Genomic DNA, 24,081 nt, shown 5'->3' on the forward strand with positions numbered 1-24,081 from the left:
GTTGCTCTTTGGACCTTGGCTAGAGGACTACTGCCACACCGAATGGATCAGAACACCTGAAAAAGCTAAAGCTAGCTTTTACATCAGATCAGCCTGATGCAGGGTATCCTTTTGCCCTTCTCACTCCTGTGTAGTTTCTAAAGACTGCCAGGGCTGTGTTCTATTTGAAAGCCAAGAATCTTGACTTGGTAACACTTAGGGGTTTTTTATTCCCTTCCACTGAAAAACTGGATCTGTGTAATAATAGATCTTACTGATTAGACTAACACAGATTCCTTCCCCTCCTTCTTAGCTTGATGTTTTGTAGCACAGTTGCATTTACAAATTAAAAAGTACATCTTCTCCACAGTGATACTACTATAAAACAAGCCTTGTTAAGAGGCAGAAACTCAGTTTTAGGAGTAAGAAAGAAGAAAAAAAAAATGACTGGAAAAAAAGGTTATACTTCTCTCTACACACAATTAATATTAAAATTTATAGAAATTATTAAAACTCACAGATAAAATTTGAAGGCCTGTGTCCTTCCAATCTTACCATTCTATAATATCCTCCATTACACATCAAATCCTGTGTACTTCAACACTAAATCTGGCCAATATAAAAATGATCTTTCCTCTGCATAATGTGTAACAATGCTATATGTTATTAGCTGTGGTCCTGAGCACATAACACTCTGCTCTGCCACCATCCATCACTTTGGATGTTGTTCCTTTGGCCCAAGCTGTTAGGAGCCAGCTGAGCCTGACTTCATGAGAAACGGATGAACCCTCTGTACTCCTTCATTCACTCCCATCCGTTTCCATATTTGAAACAAGGCTGCAAAGAGATTTCCAAGCACATTAGAAACAGATAGCAGTCTGTCTTTTCACTCATAGTTTCCAGGGCTGCTGCTCCCTGTCAAGTTCAAGAAACTCTCTCTGCTTTTGGCTCCTTTCCCCCTCCTCCTCCACCTCCTATCCTACCACAGACCCTGTAAAACAAGGCCCCATCCTCTGTGTTTGCAAACAAGTATTTTCTCAGCCTGTGTGCTTTAGCTTTTGATGAGGCCTAGCCCAGTCACAGGACAGCTTGGAACAATACTGCTTTCCATCTCTCTAGTTTTTTAAGAGCTTAATTTATAATTGGCACTGGGCCTGAAAAATGATTGCCTGACACAGCCACTGTTTTGGGACTGTCTACAGGACAAAGGCCCTTTTGAAACCATTAATGCTCTCCAACTTGACAACATTGGTTGGTTGCTTGCTGCTTGGCCAGGCTCTGTCAGCAAGTGTTGTGCTCAGGCCATAGCACAAGATTTAAGCAGACAACATGCGCCCCGCACAAGGACAAAATGTCACATTTGTGAACTAGACTTTGTCTTGAGTTTTTATCTCTTAGAAGACAGAGCTGGGTGGGTTGCACAGCTACTGGCTGGGTTGGGCTGGAGATGATGCTTGTCCACTCACTCCCTGGCGAGCCTGGAGGACAAAGAAGATTCCTGCCACCACATCCCTTGCTACTCTTTGGTTGGGCCCATTTCCCCTCAAACCAGGTAGCAGTTCTGAGAAGAGAGAGTTGGAAGATTGCCAAGATGTGCCGCCCTCCCATCCCTTTCCTTCCCCTCTGTTTTTTAATTCTGAGGAAGTTTCCAGAAACCTCAGTAACAATCATCTTCACTTCTGATTCTTCTCCTATTCACCAGAAAAGGAGCAAGACATCCACGAAGCTTTTGCCTGCTGTTTGCTTTTACAGCTCTGGGGTGGAAGGTCTCCTAAGGGGCTGCTAAGGGGCTCAACCAAGAAGAACATGGGGTCGTGACTCTATCTAGTGATACCATCAGCACTAACATCCACTACACCAGCCACATCATGTATTTTTCAAAGAACTCCCTGTAAATTTACACCACAAGTTACAAGACCAGCTCAGTGTCAGTCAACTCTACTTGAAATATGACAGTAAAATGCTTGATAGTTTTATTAATACTGCTAGTGTCTACTGGCATACATAGCAAACTTGTAAGCAACAAATTCAAGAAGGTACTAGCAATAAGGAGGAGCTATCTGAGGGCCGGTGAGCTCTTTTGCATTTCTTCCCAAACACTTTTTAACAAAGCTGATCTTCACAGCTTACTGTGGGTGCAAGTAGAAGATCACCTTCTTTCTCCTTGGGAGCTGCTTCATTAGACTGTGATCATAACATCTACTGCAGGTAACATTTCTGACTGTGTAGCCTTTGGGACTGAGTAGGGACAGCTAGTCAAGAAATTTTCATCAAAATACACCAATCTAAAATATACCTTTGTGGGATTTTTTTCTCCCTACCACCTGTCACTAACACAAAAGCAGATTTTGCTGGCCAGGGTGGAAATTGAGATTTTGCCCTCTGGGTTCCTGAGGAGCTACAAGACACAAAGGCATCAGCTACGGCTAGAGCAGTGGAAAATTGGCTGCTAACATCAGTGCATACTGTCTCTCCACCGAGGAAAACTTCTGGAAAAGGAGGGAAAAGGATGCTATCTTGTTTCTGAAAAAAAATCAAGCCCTGCATCACCAGAACATTTTTACCTTCCCAAATAAAGTATTTTCAGAATTTCTTTTCTACAAGAAAACCAATAAAAATTCTGAGTTTCAGCCAAGTCTACTATCTAGTCTGCTTCACCTTAAAGTTTATGAGATTCTGTAATTCTTTCCTTTCTTTCTTAACTGGTATCTTGAAAACCTGTACCTTGCACAGACTCACCCTTGAAATCTACCAGATACATGAATGTGTCTTGTATCAGGAGTCTGAATATTTGAGTACAACCAGTTTCATTTTGTTTCTATACTAATCAAGAAACCAATAGGATATTAAAAGTAATAAGATTATGCAAATAAAGTTACTTAGTAATACAGTAATGGATATTATGCCAATCATCTTTATTCTAAAAGTTCTATTTTCTAGTTTTAGAAAATAGAGGAAAAAGTGAAGTGAACTTTTTCTAGGAGAAAGTGAAATTATATTTATGTTACCCTAATTTTCTTCTAGGGATTCTTCAACATTTCTCATGATTTCTGGAATTACATTGACAGGTAGATAAACTAATGGCACCTATTCTCCTATCAGTTGGACCAACAGCTTTTGAATGTGGTCCTGTCTCCTGGGACAAAAACAACAACAAAAAAACACAAACAACACACCACAAACGAATCCAAACAATCCCCATTTTAGCAAAGGAAAACAGACTATTTTGAGGGTTAAATATTATTATTATTATTTGATGGGTCGGGGTGTGTGGGGAACTTAAAGCCATTAATTTTCACCCTTCTCTGTCAGAGATGAAAAGCTCCATCTTTTCTGGTTGTCATCACCGAGAAGCACCCAACACTGCTAATTCATTAACCTTGCTTGGGGCCCGTTTGCGTTCAGCTTGTGCGGAGCTGCCCTCTGCTGCTTGTTTTCTGAATTACACACTTTAAACAGTAGCTCTTGGAAAAGGAGAAATATGTAAGAAAAACGAACAAAATCAGCTGTGTGATCCTGCTCCTGCCCCTCTTAAGCAACCCAGAAAAGTCACTGAACTGTTCAGCAAATTGAATTAAATTGCTTGGCTTGGGTTTTGGCAGTCCTCGTCCAATGCAACTGTACCATGTTGTTCAGAAAAATGTTCCCTTGCAGTGTTTTGAACACTATTCTGTGGCGAGGAGGTACGTGCTGTTCTACTCCAGCCTCGCAGAAATAATTCATGATTCCCTCGAGGCACACGTCAAGCAGTTTGGGAGGTTTCATAGTTTTGGCTCAGCACTTTGAGGTTGGTTGAACTTGTTCTGTGTTAACTTAACCCTATTTATCTTAATGAAGTCACTTTTTGTTATTAGTGTAGAATGGGACTATTGCATTGAATTTGTTTCCAAGCATCATGATGTGCTGGAATGCAGTGAAATACAGAGTCCTTCCTGATGGTCTTCTCCCTTTGTGTCCCCACCAGAACCAGAACTCACCTTCAAATGATATTTCAAGACTCCCTTTTTTCTGCTTCCCTGGTATTTATTTATTTATTTTGTTCCTTTTTAGCAACTTTTCATCCAGTTTTCTTCCTTCTTTTCCCTCATATCTGGCAGTGGACCCCCTCTGTTCTTGGTGAGGGTTTGGACCTCTTTATGTTTGCAGATTTTAAAACTAGAGGTCAAAACGATGGTCTGGTCTGGACCATAAAAATTTCTTTAAATAGTTGTTTAAATTACTGGATGTCTTTCATAAAAAAAAATAAAATAAAATATATATTTATCTACGTCAGTACCCTATTGCTGTGCTTTACCTTTGCTAGCTATATGAAGAAGCCTTCTTTCAGCAATCTCATTTCCCTTGTGTTGGCACTTATCTAAATTGTGATCATTCTTTAGCTTCTTAACTTCATTCACTAACACACCTCCCCCTGCATTTCTCAGTATCCTCAGAGAATGATTTTTTGACCTTAGCACTTCAAATATCCCTCAGAACTCCTCTCTCTTGAGCTTTTAATATCTTTAGAAGTGCCATGTATGACTGCCAAGTCAATTTTTCTCTTCAGCATTGGTGATTTTTTCTAATCCGTGACTTTGCTGTGTGGCAGACATGTTCACTAGAATTGCTAATAAATGGTCAGGTTGTACTTTTTGTCCAGATTCTCTTTGCTCATGTTGGCCAGAGCTAGTGAGTCATGATTTCTTTCCTATGGCACTCACAATCATGGTGAGTACAAATGAGAGATCTTTTCCTCCATACTCCTGGGAGGTAATATTTTTCTTCCTAACTTACCCAGATAAAAGGATGTTTGAGTCTTTATAATCCCTTATCCATGTGAAACCCTTTCTGGCTTTCACCCCATTTATCTCGCTTATACTTCTTATTCACTTAACATACGATCACTTACTGTTTATTGAGATGAAAGCATAAAAGGAGACAACCAGTAGATCTTTACATGCCCAGGTAGTATATTTAAAATATTTTCAGGTAAGTGAACTGAAATCAAAGTGTTTTCATGACACAATGAGGTAGAATGGGGCACCCCAAAGCTCTTTGGGTATTACAATTCCTGTTGTAAATTCAGAAGAATATATAGCACAGATGACAAAATTCTGAGGTTAGGTTAAAGCATACTTTTTAAAAAAACTACTAAGGTCAGCAATCAGTCAAAAATAATTTCTACGCCTTGTTTTGTCTTAATAAAAAGAGGAAACCTTCAGAAATTGGAAAAAAGATGTAACAATTTGACAGTGCTTTTGTCTTTTAGCTGTTAAAATACCTGTTCATGTGACCATGTCCGTTCTGAGCCATCCTTCACACAAATGTCTAGCCTCAGCTCAGTCCCCGTGGCTCCATGTTTACTGTCCACACAGAGATTGGCTGCCACGTTTCGAATCTGCAAAACCAAGCAGTGACATCTTACATTAAACCAGGTTGCAGAACAGAGCTTCCAACATTAAGGAGCTAGGAATTCAGCTATCTTAGAAGCTGATGGACTTGAGACTCAGTTATATATATGTGGTGGGTCTTACTTTTTACAGGATAGAGCACCAGCTCCTGGAATGACCTTTTCTTTATTTGAACAGCTTTGGAAGCAGCAAAGTTTGAAATACGTTGCTTAACAAATGAAAGGTAGGTCTGTATGAAATAGTCTCATGCAAAGAAAATAAGAGAAAGAAGTGTGGAAAGTTCAAAGTTGAGTCCATTTTTTTTTTTTTTCTTTTTTTCTTTTTCCCTCTTACTGGAGCAAGTGAGATCAACTGCATTAAGAGGAAATGGTTTCTGAATGACTCTCTCACAGACTTCGGAGCAATATTTCTTGAAGACTCAGGCACACCCTTTCCCAATGCGTATTCTTATTTTTACACAATAATACCATTGTAGATAAGGTTTGAACTAGTGTTCAAAGTGCATAAAATTAGAAAGTACTTAACTTACTATGCTTACCCAGAGGTTCTTTGTGCTGTCTTGCCTGTATGCTTCTGCAAACAATCTGTAGTGGAACTTATTCTTAAAAGGAAAATCTCATTTTTGAGACTGAAACAATTGAGTAATAATTAACCTGTGACTATTAGTCATATCATTATGTACGCATGCTGTTATGGAGATATTTTTGGAGGACTATTCAAAAGGAACAGGCTGCCCACTGCCACTAAAAAGAGGAAAATGCTATATTTGAAAATACATGTACATTTGTCCTTGAATACCTTAGCTAAGCTGTTTAAAAATCCTTCAGAAACCTCCACAGTGAAGAGGACTTCTTAAACAACTTTCTCCTTCAATGAGATACAGAGAAACAGAGTAACCAAAACCTACACACATACATGGAACTACACACAGATTTGGTATATATAATGCATAGAAAGCAGGTGCACATTTGACATTCTTGCAACAAATTTGGTCCACATTAAAAAAAAAAGAAAAGATAGATGCTGAAGGAGATTCTGCTGAGGTGGCTTTTGTAACTTCCCATGGAAAATTTTTAGAAGTCATCACTGTTGCCATATTATGTTAGACAAATGTAAACACTGCCACTCTTAAATACTGTGTATCTCACCAAAACCAAACCAAAACCAAATTAGGATGGAAAAAAACACAGCATAAAACATTGCAAAAAAGGCAATCATCATGCTTGTAAGACACATGGGAAAGCTGCTCTGCTCTATTCTTGAATCTGGAGGATTGGAATTGAGTCTATTCATCATGTTCTAAGAAAGATTTAGACAGATGGGAAAGCAACAGGAACTGGAGAAAATTAAAACAAACAAAACCATCACACCAACCTTCAGGAAAGGTTTTAGGAACTGCATTTGTTTAGCTTAGAAAAGAGCAGACTGAACAAATGATGTGAGCACCAGTTTGAACAATTGACTCCAAGAAACTCTGAGCCTTCACCAGAGCTCAGAGGAATATTCTTCCAAAACTTGGACAAGTGCAGTTCTGGGGTATATTTCCTTATTTCAACACAATGAAATTGCTGTAGAAGAGATCAGATGCTAGCTTTTTGATACATACAGCCAGATGCTGAAACCCAGCACTGAGCCCCATAGTATAGAGTCACGTTAACTGAAAAAAAGGACGAAATGTAATCAGCTCTCAACAACTCTGCCTTCATTTTCATATTGTTCAGCAAAAAAAGACAAGAAATAATGATGAGGGGAAAAGATTTTATTTTTACATTTTTTGTCTTAAGTGAAATATCTATTTCAAATATGAGTGTTCAGTCATTTCTCAGTGGACTTAAATTTACTTGATATAAATAAAAATTATTGGCCTAATACAAAATTAAACGATACATCAGTTCTGTCTTTAAAGTGTGAGCTAATTAACATGAAGATGCTAACAATTACCATTAATCCTTGGGATATACTTATGGGATTCAGAATTGTAAAATGAAAGAGAATACACTCCACATTCAATGAACACTTATTGGATTAAAGAGTTTTCATAATTTTCTCTAGATGGCATTGCTCCATCCTGCCGCATTCATTTGGACTATGTGGTGAATTTATTCTACACATTTCTGGAAAAGCCTTGTGCTGAAGCTACATTTAGTTCCTTCACTGTTGGAAACCACTCCCTCTGCTCCTTAACAGTTTCTTCGAGTTAGGATATATATATTTTTTTGTTTTGTTTTATTTTGTTTTTCAGCTTACATGTTAATTCAATCTTTTTTTTTGTTGTTGTTTTATCCTTCCTGTCAGCTGCAGAGGGGTTGTGGTTTGTTTTTCATTTTCTTTTTGTACTACAGGCATTTCAGTCAAGTCTGTGCTTTTGTTCTCTGGCATTTTTGTGTGGCCTTGGCAGTCACTAGGAATTGAACTGAGCCATCAAGCTGCTGCCAGAACCACAGGGAATGTTCTGCTGAACACCAGCACTGCATTGCTGCCAAATCCCCTAAGATCCCTTCACAGAAGAAGGAAGAAAAGCAGGAACAAAGCAAAGAGAAGCTCTATTTTCATTTATACATCAATATGCATTTGAACTGTCTTGTCTCCAGTCACATGGCACAATGGATTTCAAATGTTTAGGTTATGAGCTACAACTCGAGAAGAAATAGTTAGCACTCCTAACACACTCACATTTCCAACATTTGTAGTTGTGCCATTGTGGAGACTGGGGATTAACAGGAGACATTTTATCACACATGTGGGTAGGGCACTGAATTGCTACATACAAAGATTATTTGCCCAACCTTAAATGCTATCATTTGTACATACAGATATGTGTATGGGAAAGGCATGTTTCTGAGGAGTTTGTATGGACTAATAAAGGTGGTTAGTGGTGATCTTAAATGCCTTTTTAGAATTAAAGCACGGGATGCCGAATGTATACCATTATGCATACTTATTGAATGCCATCCTAACGCACACTGGGACAGATACTGAAAAAGATTATGGACCCTATAGTTCTTAGAGAGAACAGGTGAGGTGTAAAAGCACAGAGAACACAAACTCTAATGGATTTGTGTTCTTCCTCTTCTATATTGAAGCTGTCAAAGTAAGGACATAAAGGCTCTTTCAGTGCTGCACCTAGCTTTGGCAAATAGACATGCCAACAGAGGGAGATTGCTGCTGTTGTTGCATCTGATGTCTGTGCTTTAAATGAGGTAGCAAGCCATGAGGAGAAATCACAATGTAAGTCTAGATACAATTATCTTGCATATTATAAAAAGAAGTGAATATACCTTAAAACTACAGCTTCCTTTCTCTACATTAGCCAGCACTTGTTAAAAAGATTTTTTTTTGCAGAGTAGGCAAGGCCTGAAGAAAGAAGTAGCTTAGCCCCCCAGAAGTAGAGTGGAAAAAAGAACATGATGTAAAACAGGAGCCAAAACATGGGAGGAGAGGTCTTTAAGCTCCTTAAGCCTATACTTTAGGTTTGAAGACTACACTGTTACCTGTCGACATTTGAAGCTGCTGATTTGATAAACAGCTATTTCTCCATAAACTCTCAGGGAAAAGAACAAAGGACTTATTAATACAAAATATTTTTGACAGATGATGTCAGTATGGCCACTACCAAGTGCATTTGATTATTAGGACCTATTAGAATATTCCATTTTAATTTCAGGGTTTGCATATGTTTGATTAAAGCATCTGTGTTTCTTTATAAACAGGAACAATCACAACTACAGCATTCGTCCAGTCTCTTGATGACAGAGACACTTAAAATAAAATACTTTGTAGAGAAAGCTGACCCGTGGGCCCAAGCACAGACAGAAGGATGGGATTTATTTGCAGTCAGAGTGCTAGTGGTTCCCCTGAGTTATTTGGTGTATTGGTCAACTTAAGATTGGTTTTTAAGATGTTAAAATATTTTGAGAATATTAAAAGTACATTTACACAATTATCCACATTCAGTGTTGCCTTCTTTTCAACTCTAGCCAGTTGAACATTTGACTGTTCAACAGAAGGGGCATTTAAAAGAGTGTTTTCTTTATACTTGAAGGAAATTTGTGGTCAGCATTAACCACAGGGAGGCTGTGGCAGTTAAAGACCCATCTCTGGTTCCCATGCCAGTCTCTGTGTCTCAGTTACTTCCCACCACCCTGCTAAGCTCTTTCATTGAGAAAGGACCAGACATGTGCTCTGTTCTGCTGCTGTCTTGCTTTAACTGAGCTACACTGGTGGACGCAGTGGGTGAGGAATGCTTGCAGGATTTACTTCTGTCACTTCATCAGTGAATGGAGAAACACCTAGGATTGTATCATGTGATAAATAAGAAAAGCATAGTATGTATTCGAGCCTATCTGTCAGTATCTTTGGTTGGTTTTATTTGTGGAGTTTTGTTTTGCAAAGAAACAAACCAGAGGTTCGGATATTTTCAGGTGTCAAAGGATTTATCAGTTCCTCTCTTTCTTCCCTTGTCCTATTTCACAGCTTTTTTTTTTTTTTTCTCCCATTGATAATGATATTTCTCTTAACTATATCAACAGCCCAGTCAGCTCCCCTCCCCTTCACAACCTCCTTTTTCTTTTACCTGTGACTGAAGTTATCCACAACAAAACGCTCAGGCATTTGCTTTTGCTTGCCCATCCACATCACGTTCATGTATAAAGCTTCCTAGAGCTAAGACAACATAGTGCATGCGTGAGCAAAGCTGCTGAGGTACAAATCAACTGGCTTCCAAAATCTCCAGTTTCAAACTAAATCTGAGGACAGACAAACTTTGTAGTACATGTGAAGCATCAACAAGCAGGGCAACATGTGTTTCCAGTAGAAAATAATACAGGGAAATTGACCATACTCAAAAATAAATTTACTTCAGAATCTCACACCAAAATAAAAAGAAAATCAGGGGTTCCCAAACAGTATTTACATACAGCAGAATACATGTGTACTGTCTCCTAGATAACTTGACCTCAGGCTGAATTAATGTCAGAGTTTTGCAGAAAGTCAGCAATTACATGATTTAATCTTCTCCCCATGGGAGATGTAGATTAAGATTGTCTGGCTTCACACTCTGAGCAAGACTGCAAGTTCCTGCAAGATTTGCTCCTGAGACAGGGTGAGATGTCCTGGTCTGCAGCAGTGCCTGCTCTGTGGCCCCGCTGTCAGCCTTTCTGGAGCGTAGTGGGTGAGTCAGAGAGGGAGAGGCGCTCCCAGGGGCACAGGGATCTGTGTTGTGTGCTTGTCACTGCACTATCCAGCTGCACCAAAAGTAAGAAGTGTGGAAGCATAGCAACCTAAAGACATTTCTGTGCTCCACACAATCATCATAAAATGATGAAGGTGGAGAAGGTGCTGTGAATATCCCTAGGGTCCCTTATACAACATAGCAACATGAGAGACATCTTGGTGTTACCAGTTCATAGAGCACTTTCCTTACATCTGATTCAATGCCACAAATAAGAAAGTGGCTGTAGCTCTTGGAAGACATTACAAAGGCTCATTTATGTTGCTTTTTTTTTTGTCTGAGCAGAACTTAAAGATAGTTTTTGTATATGCTTACATTCTCAGATAACCCTAGGGTCAGCAACGTCTACTGATCAAATACGGAGAAACAAGCCACCCTTCCTATCAACTGATACATAGCAATTTTAAGCGTATTTATCCTTTGTGTGAGCAATAAAAAGGAAAAGTTGAAGTTAAAAGAAGTCAAGCTCTGCCAAAGACCTCACTGAAGAAACAGGGGACTCTGTATGACACTGATCCTGATGAAAGGAGCTTTGAGTAGCTCAGTTGTGCAGCGCTCGCTCTGTGCGAGGTGGGGAATAGCTGGTTATGCTGCTTTTGTGCAGTGCCCATCTGACACATGGTGGGCTGGGATTGACTCGTTAAGGGTATGAGGATGACACTTTAAAAAAGGAAGTTATCAAAAGAGAAGGTAGTGAGTTCTTATGTTTTAATCCTTTTCAGATATGCTACTTGATTTAACTTCGTGTCAGTGCTGTAAAACAATTCTATAAAATCCACGAGGTCTGGACTGAAAAGGTCCTATAGCTCAGCACTGTTGCAGTAACTGAGATTTGCTGTGTATTAAATCACTGAATAACAAGTTCGTGCAACAGCAAATGAAACCAAGCTTAAATATTTCCCTTTTGACACAGTAAAACAAATCAATTTTTTCATATCACCTTGACAATAGGGCTCATGAAGTCTAAAGTAAATTGCAATGGCTGAAATTATATGATTGATTTACTGTAAAATGTGTTTTCAAATATATTGTTGGAAGCTGTACAATACACACACAGCAGATCACAGCTTGTAGGTTCAGGAGTACTTCCTAAGAAAACATCCAGCACCCAAATCTCACCGAATGCAGCTATTGTTTTAACTTCCTTCAACAGGATTTCAGATACATGCTACTAATAAATTATCACACCCTTGAAAGAGAATGGGATGGTTATTACTGTTTTTCAAGTGGAAACGTCCCTTCTAATATATTTGTAAGGAAAGAACAAAATCTAAATTGAAAACCTGCTCTTTTGCTTTTTTTTTTCTTCTTTTTTTCTCCATGGTTGGAGAGGAAACAATATGGCAATCTCACCTAGACCCAGAACTGACAGTCTCACTAAAATTAATCTATCTAGATTCATAGTTGCATTACTTTACTGCACATATTTCAGATGTTATAAGGTAGAATAGAATATCTAGGAAATAAACACCCCACCACCTACAAAGGACAAAAGGCACAAACAAAAACAAGTCATAAAATAAGGTCATATTGAGTGTAGTGAAGACTAGTGTTTTTTGCATCCCAAATTTGCTTCTTCACCATCATGAATAGATTTTGTCAAAAACTTAAGAGTCAGATTTTACATAAGTGTGTTTGCAAAAAGAGAGGAGTTATGTAGCAGCTGTTTATGAGACACTTGTTTTTACACCACATGCTCTTACTACCTATGTATCAAAATACCAGAGCCAAAAACTGCCTGAGTAGCTCATTGTTTGTTCTTCCTCAGACTGGCATAGGCAAGCACATACAAAGTCTTTCTAAGTGCAAGCAGAGAGGGTACTAAATGACAGTCAGCTTTGGCACAGACTTTTGGTATGTTTAATCAGCAAGGTTTCCAGAGCTGCTTGAATTCTTACAAAGCAATAACACACAGTCTGTTTTCCTCTTTCTGCTTCTAATTATGACAGTCATTGACCTTCAACTTTGTTCAAGTCCTTTGCAAATTAATTAAAACTTCACAGAAATGTGACAGTCTCAGGAAAAAATAGGACTGAAACTTCATTTTATTTTAAAGAAACTATATCTTAGAGGAAAAAAAGTCTTTGGTCTTAACTTCCTTCCTAAGAACTCAGTAAGTACTTTCAATGTACAGATTAGATACCACCGCTATGATGTATGATTTGCTTTTAAAAAGACTTGCTTTTATGCAAATAGTGCATTAATAATGATATTAGAAAAATTAATACCTGAATCACAATCTTTTCCTCTTAGACACTCTGAGTTAAGGATTGTTTGGCTGGCTGTAGAAATTATAGATCTCACATATAGATCACACTATTCAAAGGATGCACGTGTATACACGTGGAAGACAATTGTAGCAGTCACACAACCCTGATCCAGCCTGGCTTCTACTAATGAATTTGTTACCTCTTGGTACAAATTTATCCAATTAAGTGTGTGCAACAGCATCAAAGATATTAGAAGCATTAACAAGAAAGAAATTTGTTATTGTGAAGGAGTAGCACGTAGTAAGACAGAAATAAACTGATGTTCCTTTGAACTTCCATAACTGGTAGCTTGCAAAGAAGAATTAAAGACCACTACTACCACAGAAAGTTATTTTTAAAATTTGGCAATGATAAAATTTGCTTAAAAAAAATATCTGGAAAACTATAAAGGCACCTGTGTTTAGAAATCCCCTCTACAGACCATCCTTGACCACTGGGGAGATACTGAAATGGAAGGTGTCTTACCAAAAGTTTTGGTCAAAAACTTCATTCTTTGGTTGGTCTGAGAACCCCAAAAAATCTCCAGCAAAATCTGAGAGGGACAGAACTCACAGTACAGACATTCCTCTTTTTTTTTTTTTTTTTTTTTTTATCAGCCAAACAAAGTGAGAGTAAAGCCTTCTTTATAAATCTTAATGAACTGATGAACTCTGTGGAAAAAGCCCTCTGCATGTCATGTTCAAGATGAAATGAATCAGCTGTACTACCTAGGGGTAAAAGGCCACTGCAACTTTCAGTACAGCCACAGAAGTCATTTCCTGTCCCTGCACTCTTTGTGTTTTCATTTCTCCTGCACAAAACAAACTGTCAAAACAAGGTGTGCCGTGGCTCTACTCTTCAGAGAAGTCTGAAGGCAGAACATCTTTGATCACCAGTCTTTGGTGGAGAGTTCCAGCAGGCTTTTTGTTTGCCCCCTACTCAAGTGATGTGCGGTTACTAGCTTCCCTTTCCCATCCTCTCCATTCCTCTCATCCCCCAAAAGAGAAATTCAGTTTGTCTGCTACTGACACTTGGCAGCTACAAAATGCAGGCCACAAGCTGAGCAAAATTAGTCTTTTTAAAAGAAAAGTACCGAGGCTCCACTTTTCATACTTGTACATATGAGCAAAACAGACCAAACCTAACCACACCTACACAGTAGCCCTGGTGAATTACAAGAACAGGAGGAACTATGTAAGTGGATATAGGAGAAAAAAAAAAAAAAAAGTGTTGACTTCAGAACTACTTTTTGCTAATGAGATTCTCAGAATCTAAAATCATCTTCTGAAATGCAATAATGAGTTCTACATAATCTTTTCCATGTTCTTGTCCTCATTGTGCACGTAGCTTATGGCCTGTACACATGGAATTGTAATGAATTATAAAAGTGACAGCAATGGTTCTAAGACATGACAGTTTCTCATTTTAATGGCTAGTCCACGGATTGTTCCAATCACTAAGAAATCCCTTAATAACACTACTTATCAAAGGAGCCAAATCTAATTTCATAATTTTAATTTCCTGTAATGTAAAATGCTAGGCTCATTTCATTTCCCCCTCCCCCCCTAATTTGTATATTCCTCACCTCCCCCCAGGCAGCAGGTGGAGGCTCCACAGGAGGGTAGTATTTGGGGACATCCCAAGCCACTGCAGCCATGAACCACTTGAAATCTTTACATTTAAGGTGCTTGCGCAGTTCCTTCTGGGCAGAGATATCACCAGTTGAGAGATGTCTGTACTCAGGCCGTCGCTGGTAAATGTACTCTGCAAACTCATCCATCCATGTCTCTGCCACACGCTTCAGGTTCTGTGCAGCAGAAAAAAAGCAAAGTTTAACTTATCCATGCTTTGACTGAAATGATATCTCCAATGGAGAGAATTAAGCAAAAAAAAATCAATAGTTCACACAGCTCTTAAGCTTGGCTGGTCTAGTTTTTTATTCTTAACATAGAAAAATACTGGTAAACATATGTTGCCTTCATTAAAGTGTTGAGCAACCACTGCAGAGTATTAAGTATCCTGTTTTCCTGATGACTCTATAAGATACGTTATTTTGTCTGTTGAACGTCTTATTTTCCTTCCTGTTCTTTACGCATCTTTACATGGGTTTTGACTAATGCTGAACGCTAAAAAGAATTTTCTCTCAGCTGCTCACATTTGTTCCCATGGCTTTTCCTGTTACCTCTCAACCTACTAATGTGCATGAATAGTTTAAATTACTCCTTCTGATATATTTCACTTCACATGTGAAAGGTATCTGAATTTCAGCTGTCATCACATGGCTTACCCACCTAGCTTTTTACACTTCTGAACCTTCTCCAGTCTTGGTTAACTTCTCTTCATCAATTTGCTTTCCCTGTTGCCTTCTCAGTTCTCTTTAGGGAAATCTTAAATACCTGACCTAGAATGGAGGTCTAGTTGCCCTGCAGGTAGCCCTCTCCCACGATCACATCTCACAAATCATACCCACATTTTTGGTATGAATTACACGCATATGTATGGGGCAAGCAGTCATGACCTTGCTCTGTGCTCTCACATGTGGTTTCACGCTAGGTTTGGAAACTTTGTTGTATTAATGTATTAGTAAGTCTGCAAAAGCATAGCCCGTAATCATGAAATGACACTGACTTGAGGAAAACCAGCTCATGGAATAGACTGTGCAACTTGTGTCTTTCTGCACTCATCTTGTAGATATACCTACATCTATTTCTGTAAAAAAAACCCACAACAGTTCTGGCTTATACCCCACAAAGTTTATTTTTGTTGGCATTTTACAGTGAAGACAATTACCTATTTTCCTTTTTAAGAACAAGACTGAAGAGATAGATTTTATTGTTGTTTAGCATCATGGAGTCTAAATAGCAGCAGGACAAGGGAGATTTTCTATATTTCTGTGTGTGTTTTTTTTTTTTTTCCACATGAATTTATATGCAGATGTCATTGTGGAATACAGATTTAGTCTATTCTGCATTTCCACAGCTGCCCAATAACCTCTTATCCCACCAACAAAGCAACATCTCACTGGATGACATTGAGACAGTGGAGTGTTCTTATTGCTTTGTTTGTAAAAACATCATCATCAAGTTTTGTAATATTCTTTTTATAGAACACTAACTGCAAAATGCTGAGATTTGCTTTGTAATAAGCTGGAGGACAATATACATCTGATTATCAGCAACATAAGGTAATGTTTCTTCTCAGAACATTCTCTGCATATAAGTAAGCCTGATTCTTACTCTGATTTGCTTTCAAGATTCATTTGAAAGTTCTTTTTCTGAATTTTATTAATCCACACAAACTAGATGTCTCTGAACTAATAAGGCTTATCTGAATACAAAGACAGCAAGATACAGAACAAACACAGTATGTTTAGCTGACACTGCAAGACAAGTTTCTATGTATTTTGTTTGTGTGAAGCAAATACATTAAAACCTGCAGGGACAAAGCAAGTAAAATTAAAGAAGTTTAAGAAATCACATAACTTCTATCCCTATATAGAAATGGCTCATGCCCTATATAGGGTTTATTTTTGTTGTGATTTTATGACAACCTAAATTATTTTACTTACAAGGCATTTGAATTCAGAATAAAGGAACTGGGTAGGACAAAGAAAGACAAAATAAATTCAAGAACAACATCTAAATGACAAGCCCACACTTTTAGCAGAAACCCTGTATGAAAAAAATCTTTTGACAAGTAAAAGTACTATGTGATGAGACTCCATAAATAAGGCTAAAATATGATTAAGCGCATATTTTAAGCCAAAAGCCAAAATCATAGAATCAGAGAATGGTTTGGGTTTGAAGGGCCCTTAAAACCCATCCAGTTCCAACCCCCCTGCCATGGGCAGGGACACCTCCTACTAGACCAGGTTGCCCAAAGACCCATCCAACCTGGCCTTGGACACTAAAATCATGAAAAAATCATGAAGTGTGATCCTTATAGAATATTTTCTACTTGTATGTGCTGCACACTTCATTTACTATAATGCAAATGCAGTTTAAGACTGTTATAGAAAATATCATACTATTTTTGTTGTAATCACTTTATCTAATAGTTTTATTTTCATATAAAAATATGGCAAAAGTACAGTAAAAAAAATCTTAGCAAAGAAAAACTCAAAATAACTCCAGCAGAGTCTGAGCCCATCAATGTTGAAGTAGACTCTGCTGGAGTTTTCTCCAGTTGTTTGGCTAATCTAAAAGAACCACATTTTTCCTTAGATGATTATAGCTGAATAAAGAAAAGTCCAACAGTAATGCTTCATATTATTACACTTGTTCACTAGCTCAAAACTCTCATTCACCCATCAAAAACTCTTTGTTTTCAAAGGAGCCTTTTATCACTGCCTTTTTTTTTTTCTTTTTTTTTTTTTCTTCTCCTTTGTGGTGGTAGAAACCCTCCAAAATATTGCATTTGAAAGAAAAGTACAGTTCTGCCCACCATTCCCCAAGTATCATGTAAGCCGCTTTATCCAGGAAGCTGCTCACAAGGATCATTGAGTCCAGCTCCTGGCTCCACCTAGGACCACCCCAAAATCAGACCCTGTCTCTGAGAGCACTGTCTACATGCTTCTTGAACTCCGTCAGGCTTGGTGCTGTGACCACTGTCCTGGGGAGCCTGTCCCAGTGCTGACCACCCTCTTGGTGCAGAACCTTTTCCTAACACCCAGCCTGACCCTCCCCTGTCCCAGCTCCATGCCGTTCCCTCGGGTCCTGTCGCTGTTCCCGGAGAGCAGAGCTCAGCGCCTGCCCCTCCGCTCCCCTCGTGAGGGAGTTGCAGGCTGCCATGAGGCCTCCCTTCAGCCTCCTCTGCTTGGGGCTGAACAAACCAAGGGACCTCAGCCGCTCTTCATATGTCTTACCCTTCAGACCCCCTTCACCATCTTTCTAGTCCTCCTTTGGACACTCTAATAGTTTTATGTCTTTCTTATATTGCGGTGCCCAAAACTGCACACAGCACTTGAGGTGAGGCCACACCAGTGCAGGGTAGAGCAGGGCAACCCCTTCCCTCACCAGCTAGCCATGCCATGCTTGATGCACCCCAGGATACAGTTGGCCCTTTTGGCTGCCAGGGTACACTGCTGGCTCATAATTAACTTGCCATTGACCAACCCCCCCAAATCCCTTTCCAGGGGCTGCTCTCCAGCCTCTCATCACCCATTCTGGATGTATAGCTAGGGTTGCCTTATCCTGGGTGCAGGATCTGGCACTTGCTCTTGTTAAACTTAATGCAGTTGGTGATTGCCCAGCCTTCTAAGTAGTCAAGATCTCTCTGTAAGGTCTCTCTGCCCTCAAAACAGTCAACAGTTTCTCGTAATTTCATGTCACCTGCAAACTTACTTAGTATATATTCAAGTCCTACATCTATGAAATTCATGAAAACATTAAAGAGAACAAGCCCTAAAATGAAGCCCTTGGGGAATCCCCCTAGTGACTGACAACCAGCCTGATATAACTCCATTTACCGTAACCATGTGATCTTGACCCATCAACCAATCATTCACCCACTGCATTGTGTTTTTTCAGAAGGACACTGTGAGAAACAGTATCAAAAGCTTTACTGAAATCCAAAAAATATATCAACTGGCTTCCCTTGGTCAGCTATGTGGGAAACCTTTTCATAAAAGGAAAAGTCCTGTTCTTTAAACAGGACTGTCCCCTCGTGAATCCATGTTGGTTGTGACCAATGACTGCACTGTCTTTCATGGGTTTTTCAATAACTTCCAGAATAATCTCCATAATTTTACCAGGCATTGAAGTGAGACTGACAGGATCCAAAACTATTTATACGTCATTTCCTGGTTCTTCCAAAAACATTCTCTCCATCCTATGCTAAAAATCTTCCACACCTTGCCAGATTCTATAATGAAACTATACATCCTTAGCCAGTTTATACATTACCATCATAAGCTGAACCTGCATGAGGCAGCCCTTTGAATTTCAATAATTTTAAAATACAAACTCTTCATTTGCCAGCTCTAAACCTCCAAACCGTTTATGAACATGACTGTAAGGAACCCTCTCTCCTGGAGAAGTGGGAAGCTCTTTCTGAATGTGGTAGTTACTAGAAAGCACTCTGTATCCAAATACTTTGAAGAGATTTGCTGGCTTCAGTTAACATGGGTTTATTATACTTATTATCTCTACACAAGCTCAGTAATCACATTTTCCTTTAACATAAACATGTACAGATCAATAACAAAAACTACAAACTGCAGTTAACCCCCACACTTAAATTGAATGCAGTCAGGTAGATGAATTCTCCTGCAAGCTAGCCCAGAGCAAGCTTACACAATCAAAGGCAAACATCATTTATGTTGCTGTTTAGAATATGCTAACTCAGCATGACCCTGGGAATGAATGAGTTTTGCTAAGCTGAATATCCCAGTTCTGTGGCTTTCTAACATTGCGAGAAGTTGCCCTGTGAGAAGACCCTCCTAGGAACATAACTTCTCTGAAAATCATGTCAGTGAGATTCTGTTTATTACTGACCTTATCACCAACAGAAAGGAAGAGGAGCACAATTGAAATGAGAGAGCTCGTTGCACTTTAAGGCTTACTGATCAAGTGACTTACTTCTAAAGAAGTGATTTCAAGTCCTTTATGAGTCTCCTAGAATTGTCCTTACTACTATCTGGTCGAGTGATTGACATTGTGGAGGCAGTAGGACTGTCACATCCTTCCTGTCCGAGCCTTAAATGAGTCTAGACACATTCTTGAGCATGTCAGTATGTTAATCCCCATAAATAAGAACGGGAATGAATAGCTACCATCTTGACAGATTCTGAATGCAAAATAGGTGCTAAGCAGTTTTGCACTGTTAGGACTTTAAAATGTGTGTGTGTGTAGTGCTGTAGAGACTTACAGGTCAAAAAAGTTTTAGTCTATGAGATTAGGTGGCATTTTGTGAATGTCCTACAGCATCACATAAGCACTCCAGTCTCATAGCAAAGCTAGTCTACAAAAAATTTAGAACAAACAAAATAAGTGTTGGCTTTGAATCTTCTCGATTTCTGCCTCTGTTACTCTTTGTATAATCTTTTAAAGAAGTCCTTTAAATGCCAGTTTCTCAAATGGCATCAAATATCTTTATCAATACAAATAATCAGTTTTGGAGTGTTTTTGTGGTAGATCCCATTTGCTTGGCTTCTGTTACTTCAAACTGAAAACCTCATCTAAATTCATACAGAAGGGAAAAAATAAAGTATGTTTCTACAGCTGAAAAACTGCTGCAGCTTGGCTTTGTTGTCAAACTACTACTCATTACAAGGTTACAGATGTCCAGATCAGGTAAGCTGGATTTTTAATATAAAAAAGTAAAAAACAGAAAAAATAAATAGGAACATTTATATGGAGATCAGTTCAATATGAAACAGTTACATAGATTGTAAGGCAGTCACAGAGATTGCAGATGGACATCTGACGAGTTTCTCTGGACCTATCCATGACAGACGAATGATGACTTGTTTTCCCTCTTGTCATATTCAATGAAAAAATTCTGTAAGATTAAAAAAAGCCCAGTGATATTTGAGTAGATGCATATTTCTATATATAAGGTTGTGACAGGTGTCAGCAAGAAGCTGAGAGAGGCATGCAGAAGTCATATCAATCATAGCAAGACTCATGCATTAGCTGTCATCAGCTGCCCATGCATGCATTCTTGATTTAATGAAGTTTTGTGGTGCTGCTACAACTTTACTGTTTGGTAAATCCTTTACTAAAGCTTACATTTGAACAAGTTAATTTTATATGAGCTCATACATTTAAAACTGTGGCTTTGTTTTATATTTTCACTCAGCAATGTTCTACAATGGTGGTTAAAATACAATGTCACTGAAATCCAGACTTAATAAAAGAGTTGAAATCAACTTGACTGGAGAATGAAAGAGACAAATGAAGACTTCTCCACTTGAGAAAAAGAATTTTTTCATGGACTGTTTTGTCCTTTTCATGTTCTTCAGTGAGTAGGGAAGATACATCTCTTTGATTAAACAACAGTCTCTTCTTGAGGGTGCAAGATCTTCTGCCTTTTACAAGAGACATGGTGTTTACTCAAACTCAGTGAGGAGCTAAACACATTTTTCATAAGAATGAAAAAATAGACTCAGGCAGGGGCATGGCAAAGGATGGATTCATAAATATTCCCCCTTAGTTTGGCCCCTGATAAGAGAGGGGTAATCCATACTTCATAATTAAAATATTACCTTCCTAAATATTATTCCAGATTGCAACCCTGCATAATTCCATCACAGTTACATATTTTCCAATTCACATTCTAGATGCAGCAGTTAAGCTACTATAAAAAATGCAATTTCTGTTTTCAGTTTTCTCCAGATGTTTCTAAAGCACATATTGTTATCCAGTTGCACTAAAGCAGTATAATGGTTTTCCTATTTGTTTCATTATACCTGCATAACCCATTTTTCCTGCTTTTGTGCCTATCTCACTTTTTGCATGAAACCAGCCCTGACCCCAATCCGCAGACTTTGCTTTTGTCAGTATTAAACTGCTACAGGAACATGTGGATCCTGCAATGAATTCCTGTTGTTCTACATTTAATCTGAATAGTTTCCAGGAAGCTGGATGTCACTAGCAGACACACACTCAGCTGCTGTAGTGACACACAACAGCCTTTTCTCTCATCAGCCAGGACATCAAAAATCACTTTCAATTACCTCAATCAGATATGAGTCACTGTAGCATGCCTAAGGCCTGACTGTATATCAGCTGTGAAATGTAAGAGAGGATACAGCTATTTATTTACCAAAAATAACACAACAATCTCTGCAACAACTGACATATTAATCCATTTCCTTCCTAGTAACATTCCAATGTGGTTATTATCTTTCTACCTATTTCATTTTCCTACTTTAAATGTTCTCTATTGTTTGTTTTGTGAAGAACAGTGTTGTTGCTAATTCAAAATGGGTGTCATTTTTACTTCTGGAAGTAGCTTTACTTCATTTTGCTAGGAATATTATAATATTCAGTTTGTTTTACATAAGAAGTATTTAAAAAGCGCATTTGGATCCATCCAGCCAAGAGAACTATACTTGATGTTCTGCTGGCTTATGGGTAGTATAATGTCACAATAAATCACCACAGAGGAGGAGCACAAAGTGTAACTGGAGGAGCCCATCCAACAAGTGCGGATCCATATGGCAGAGGTAGCAGCATACAAAACCTCACAGCACTCACAAGGAGAAAAACAGTATCCTAAACTTCACTCAGACATCGTTCTTGCAGTAACAGCACACAATCACTCCTAATTCATGTATATTTCTACAGCAAAAACATAGTAAAGCATTTTCTGGACACTAATTACAGCTTTGTGACATGCAAAGGTGTAAGCTGCCCACATCAGTTATGTCTAGATGTGGACTTTCATCTCTCTCCCCTTCTTGCCTAATTCCCTTTTAATTTTGGCATTGGGCACTGCTAGTGTTTGTCAGTCTTCATGCCTCTTGGTCATCTTGTTTTGGCCCTCTGCACTTAATTGTGTTTAAAACTTGATTTGGTTTCATTCCAGCAATGGTTTATATTTGTATAAAAAAAAAAAAAAAACAAAACCACAAAACAACAACAACCAAATAAAGAGATGCCTGCAGGTGTAAAAGAGGCTTCTCCATGGAAGACAGTATGCTAACTAGGTGACAAATCTGTGGGTGTATATAAATAACTCTTGTGAGAGTTAGCACAGCACAGCTGGCAGAGAAGCAAGAGACTATTTTCAGCCTGTAGCCTGCAAATACCTAGAACTGAAATTCCACAGATGTCATCTGAAAACAACCAGAATTTCATTCTTTGTATAAACATTTATAGCTCCAACACAAGAAAAAATAAGATCTACACATTAGAAAAAAAGGGGGAAAAAAGCCCACTGTCACTAAAGGACACATCTCTGCTCACTTGAGGCCAGGCTGTGTGGCTTGGTGGTCAGTGAGCTCTGCAGGCATGCAGGATGGGCATGGTGCACCGTGAGGATGCTTCCTGGCCTGAGCCCAGGTCTCTGCAGGCTATTTGTAGGGCTGCTGTGGGGAGAGAGGGCATAAAGAAGAGTGTCCTCACAGCCACTCTGAAGATTACCATTTCAGAAAGGTATAAATATAAATTTTATTTACTGACCACTACTCCTGAGCAGAAATCATAGTGACAGTGTAACATCATCTGTCAGTCTACTGAACAAATCCTGGAAAGCAGTTATCACTGATGCTGTTGTTATCCAGGAACATCTAGTTCTCCATCTTTTTTGCATTCCTTTCATATAGCTAACAGTTAAGCTGCCTGTCCTGTTTAAAAAAAAAAAAAAAAAAAAAAAAAAAAAAAAAAAGGACAGCTTAAAAGCAAAGTTTCTATTCAGATCAAATAAAATATGTAAAATTAGCATTAAAAAAATTACTGCAACTTTCTTTTATTCAGGGATTAGAAGATAATAAAATTTTTCTTTGGTAAATGCTCTGTTTGAGATCTTATTTTAATTTTAATGATGAATTTATAAATCTGTTAAATGAAAAAAGTTAGAATGAAAACTTAAAAGTTGTATTGTATGACCATTATCATTATCATATATTACAATTGTGCTGTTGCAAGAAGGCAATTCTTGCTTGATTCTGAAATGATTAGCTTATTCTAAGCTAACGTTTCAGCTTCTTACTGTAACTGCTGAATCCTAAGTGAATTTATGCTACAGCCTTTTGCACTAAAGAGGTGATTGCAGAAGTGCCAGCACTGCCCCCTGAACAGCATGCCACATCCATCAGTTTGCACTCCAGTCACAAGGAAACCTACAAACGTTCTTTACCTAACTGTTTCTCCTTGGTTCTTTAACCTGGCTGGAAGGTGAAAAGAAAATGTTCAAGGGCTGCAGTAAGAAAGCCCCAGTCACTATTTGCAGCTGGAAAATAAAATAAAATAAAATAAGGTAATAATATTAAAGGAAGCTCTGTCAAAAATGCAAATGTGGTCAAAGCACCAGATGGTCTAGCTACAGAAATTTTCCCTAAGGATCCCTTTCGAAGCCACAGAAAAAGGCTGAGCAAATGGTTCAGGTGGGAATCTGAACCCACCTTTATCAGCTGAATTCCTGAAACAAACTCTTGCAAGTTCCAATTCAGCGACACTGTGTAATGAGGCAAATGTCATCGTGCTTGTGCCTGCTGGGTCAGAGGATCACTGTGCTCTGGGATCCCACGTCCTGGAGTGCAGGGAGGAATTCAAGTTAAGATTAGGCT

At 38.6% G+C, this 24,081-nt stretch overlaps 1 protein-coding gene across 1 annotated transcript in view; it reads right to left on the minus strand.

The window, feature by feature from the left end:
• The window catches only part of GALNTL6 (polypeptide N-acetylgalactosaminyltransferase like 6), a 466,324-nt gene that overhangs the window by 8,707 nt on the left and 433,536 nt on the right, over positions 1–24,081 (minus strand). Inside the window, 2 exon segments of the mRNA XM_032187262.1 lie at positions 5,240–5,356; positions 14,434–14,655. Coding sequence (XP_032043153.1) covers positions 5,240–5,356; positions 14,434–14,655 — 339 coding nt within the window.

The sequence above is a fragment of the Aythya fuligula genome, chromosome 4 (assembly GCF_009819795.1).
Source record: "Aythya fuligula isolate bAytFul2 chromosome 4, bAytFul2.pri, whole genome shotgun sequence".
Taxonomy (NCBI): Eukaryota; Metazoa; Chordata; class Aves; order Anseriformes; family Anatidae; genus Aythya; species Aythya fuligula.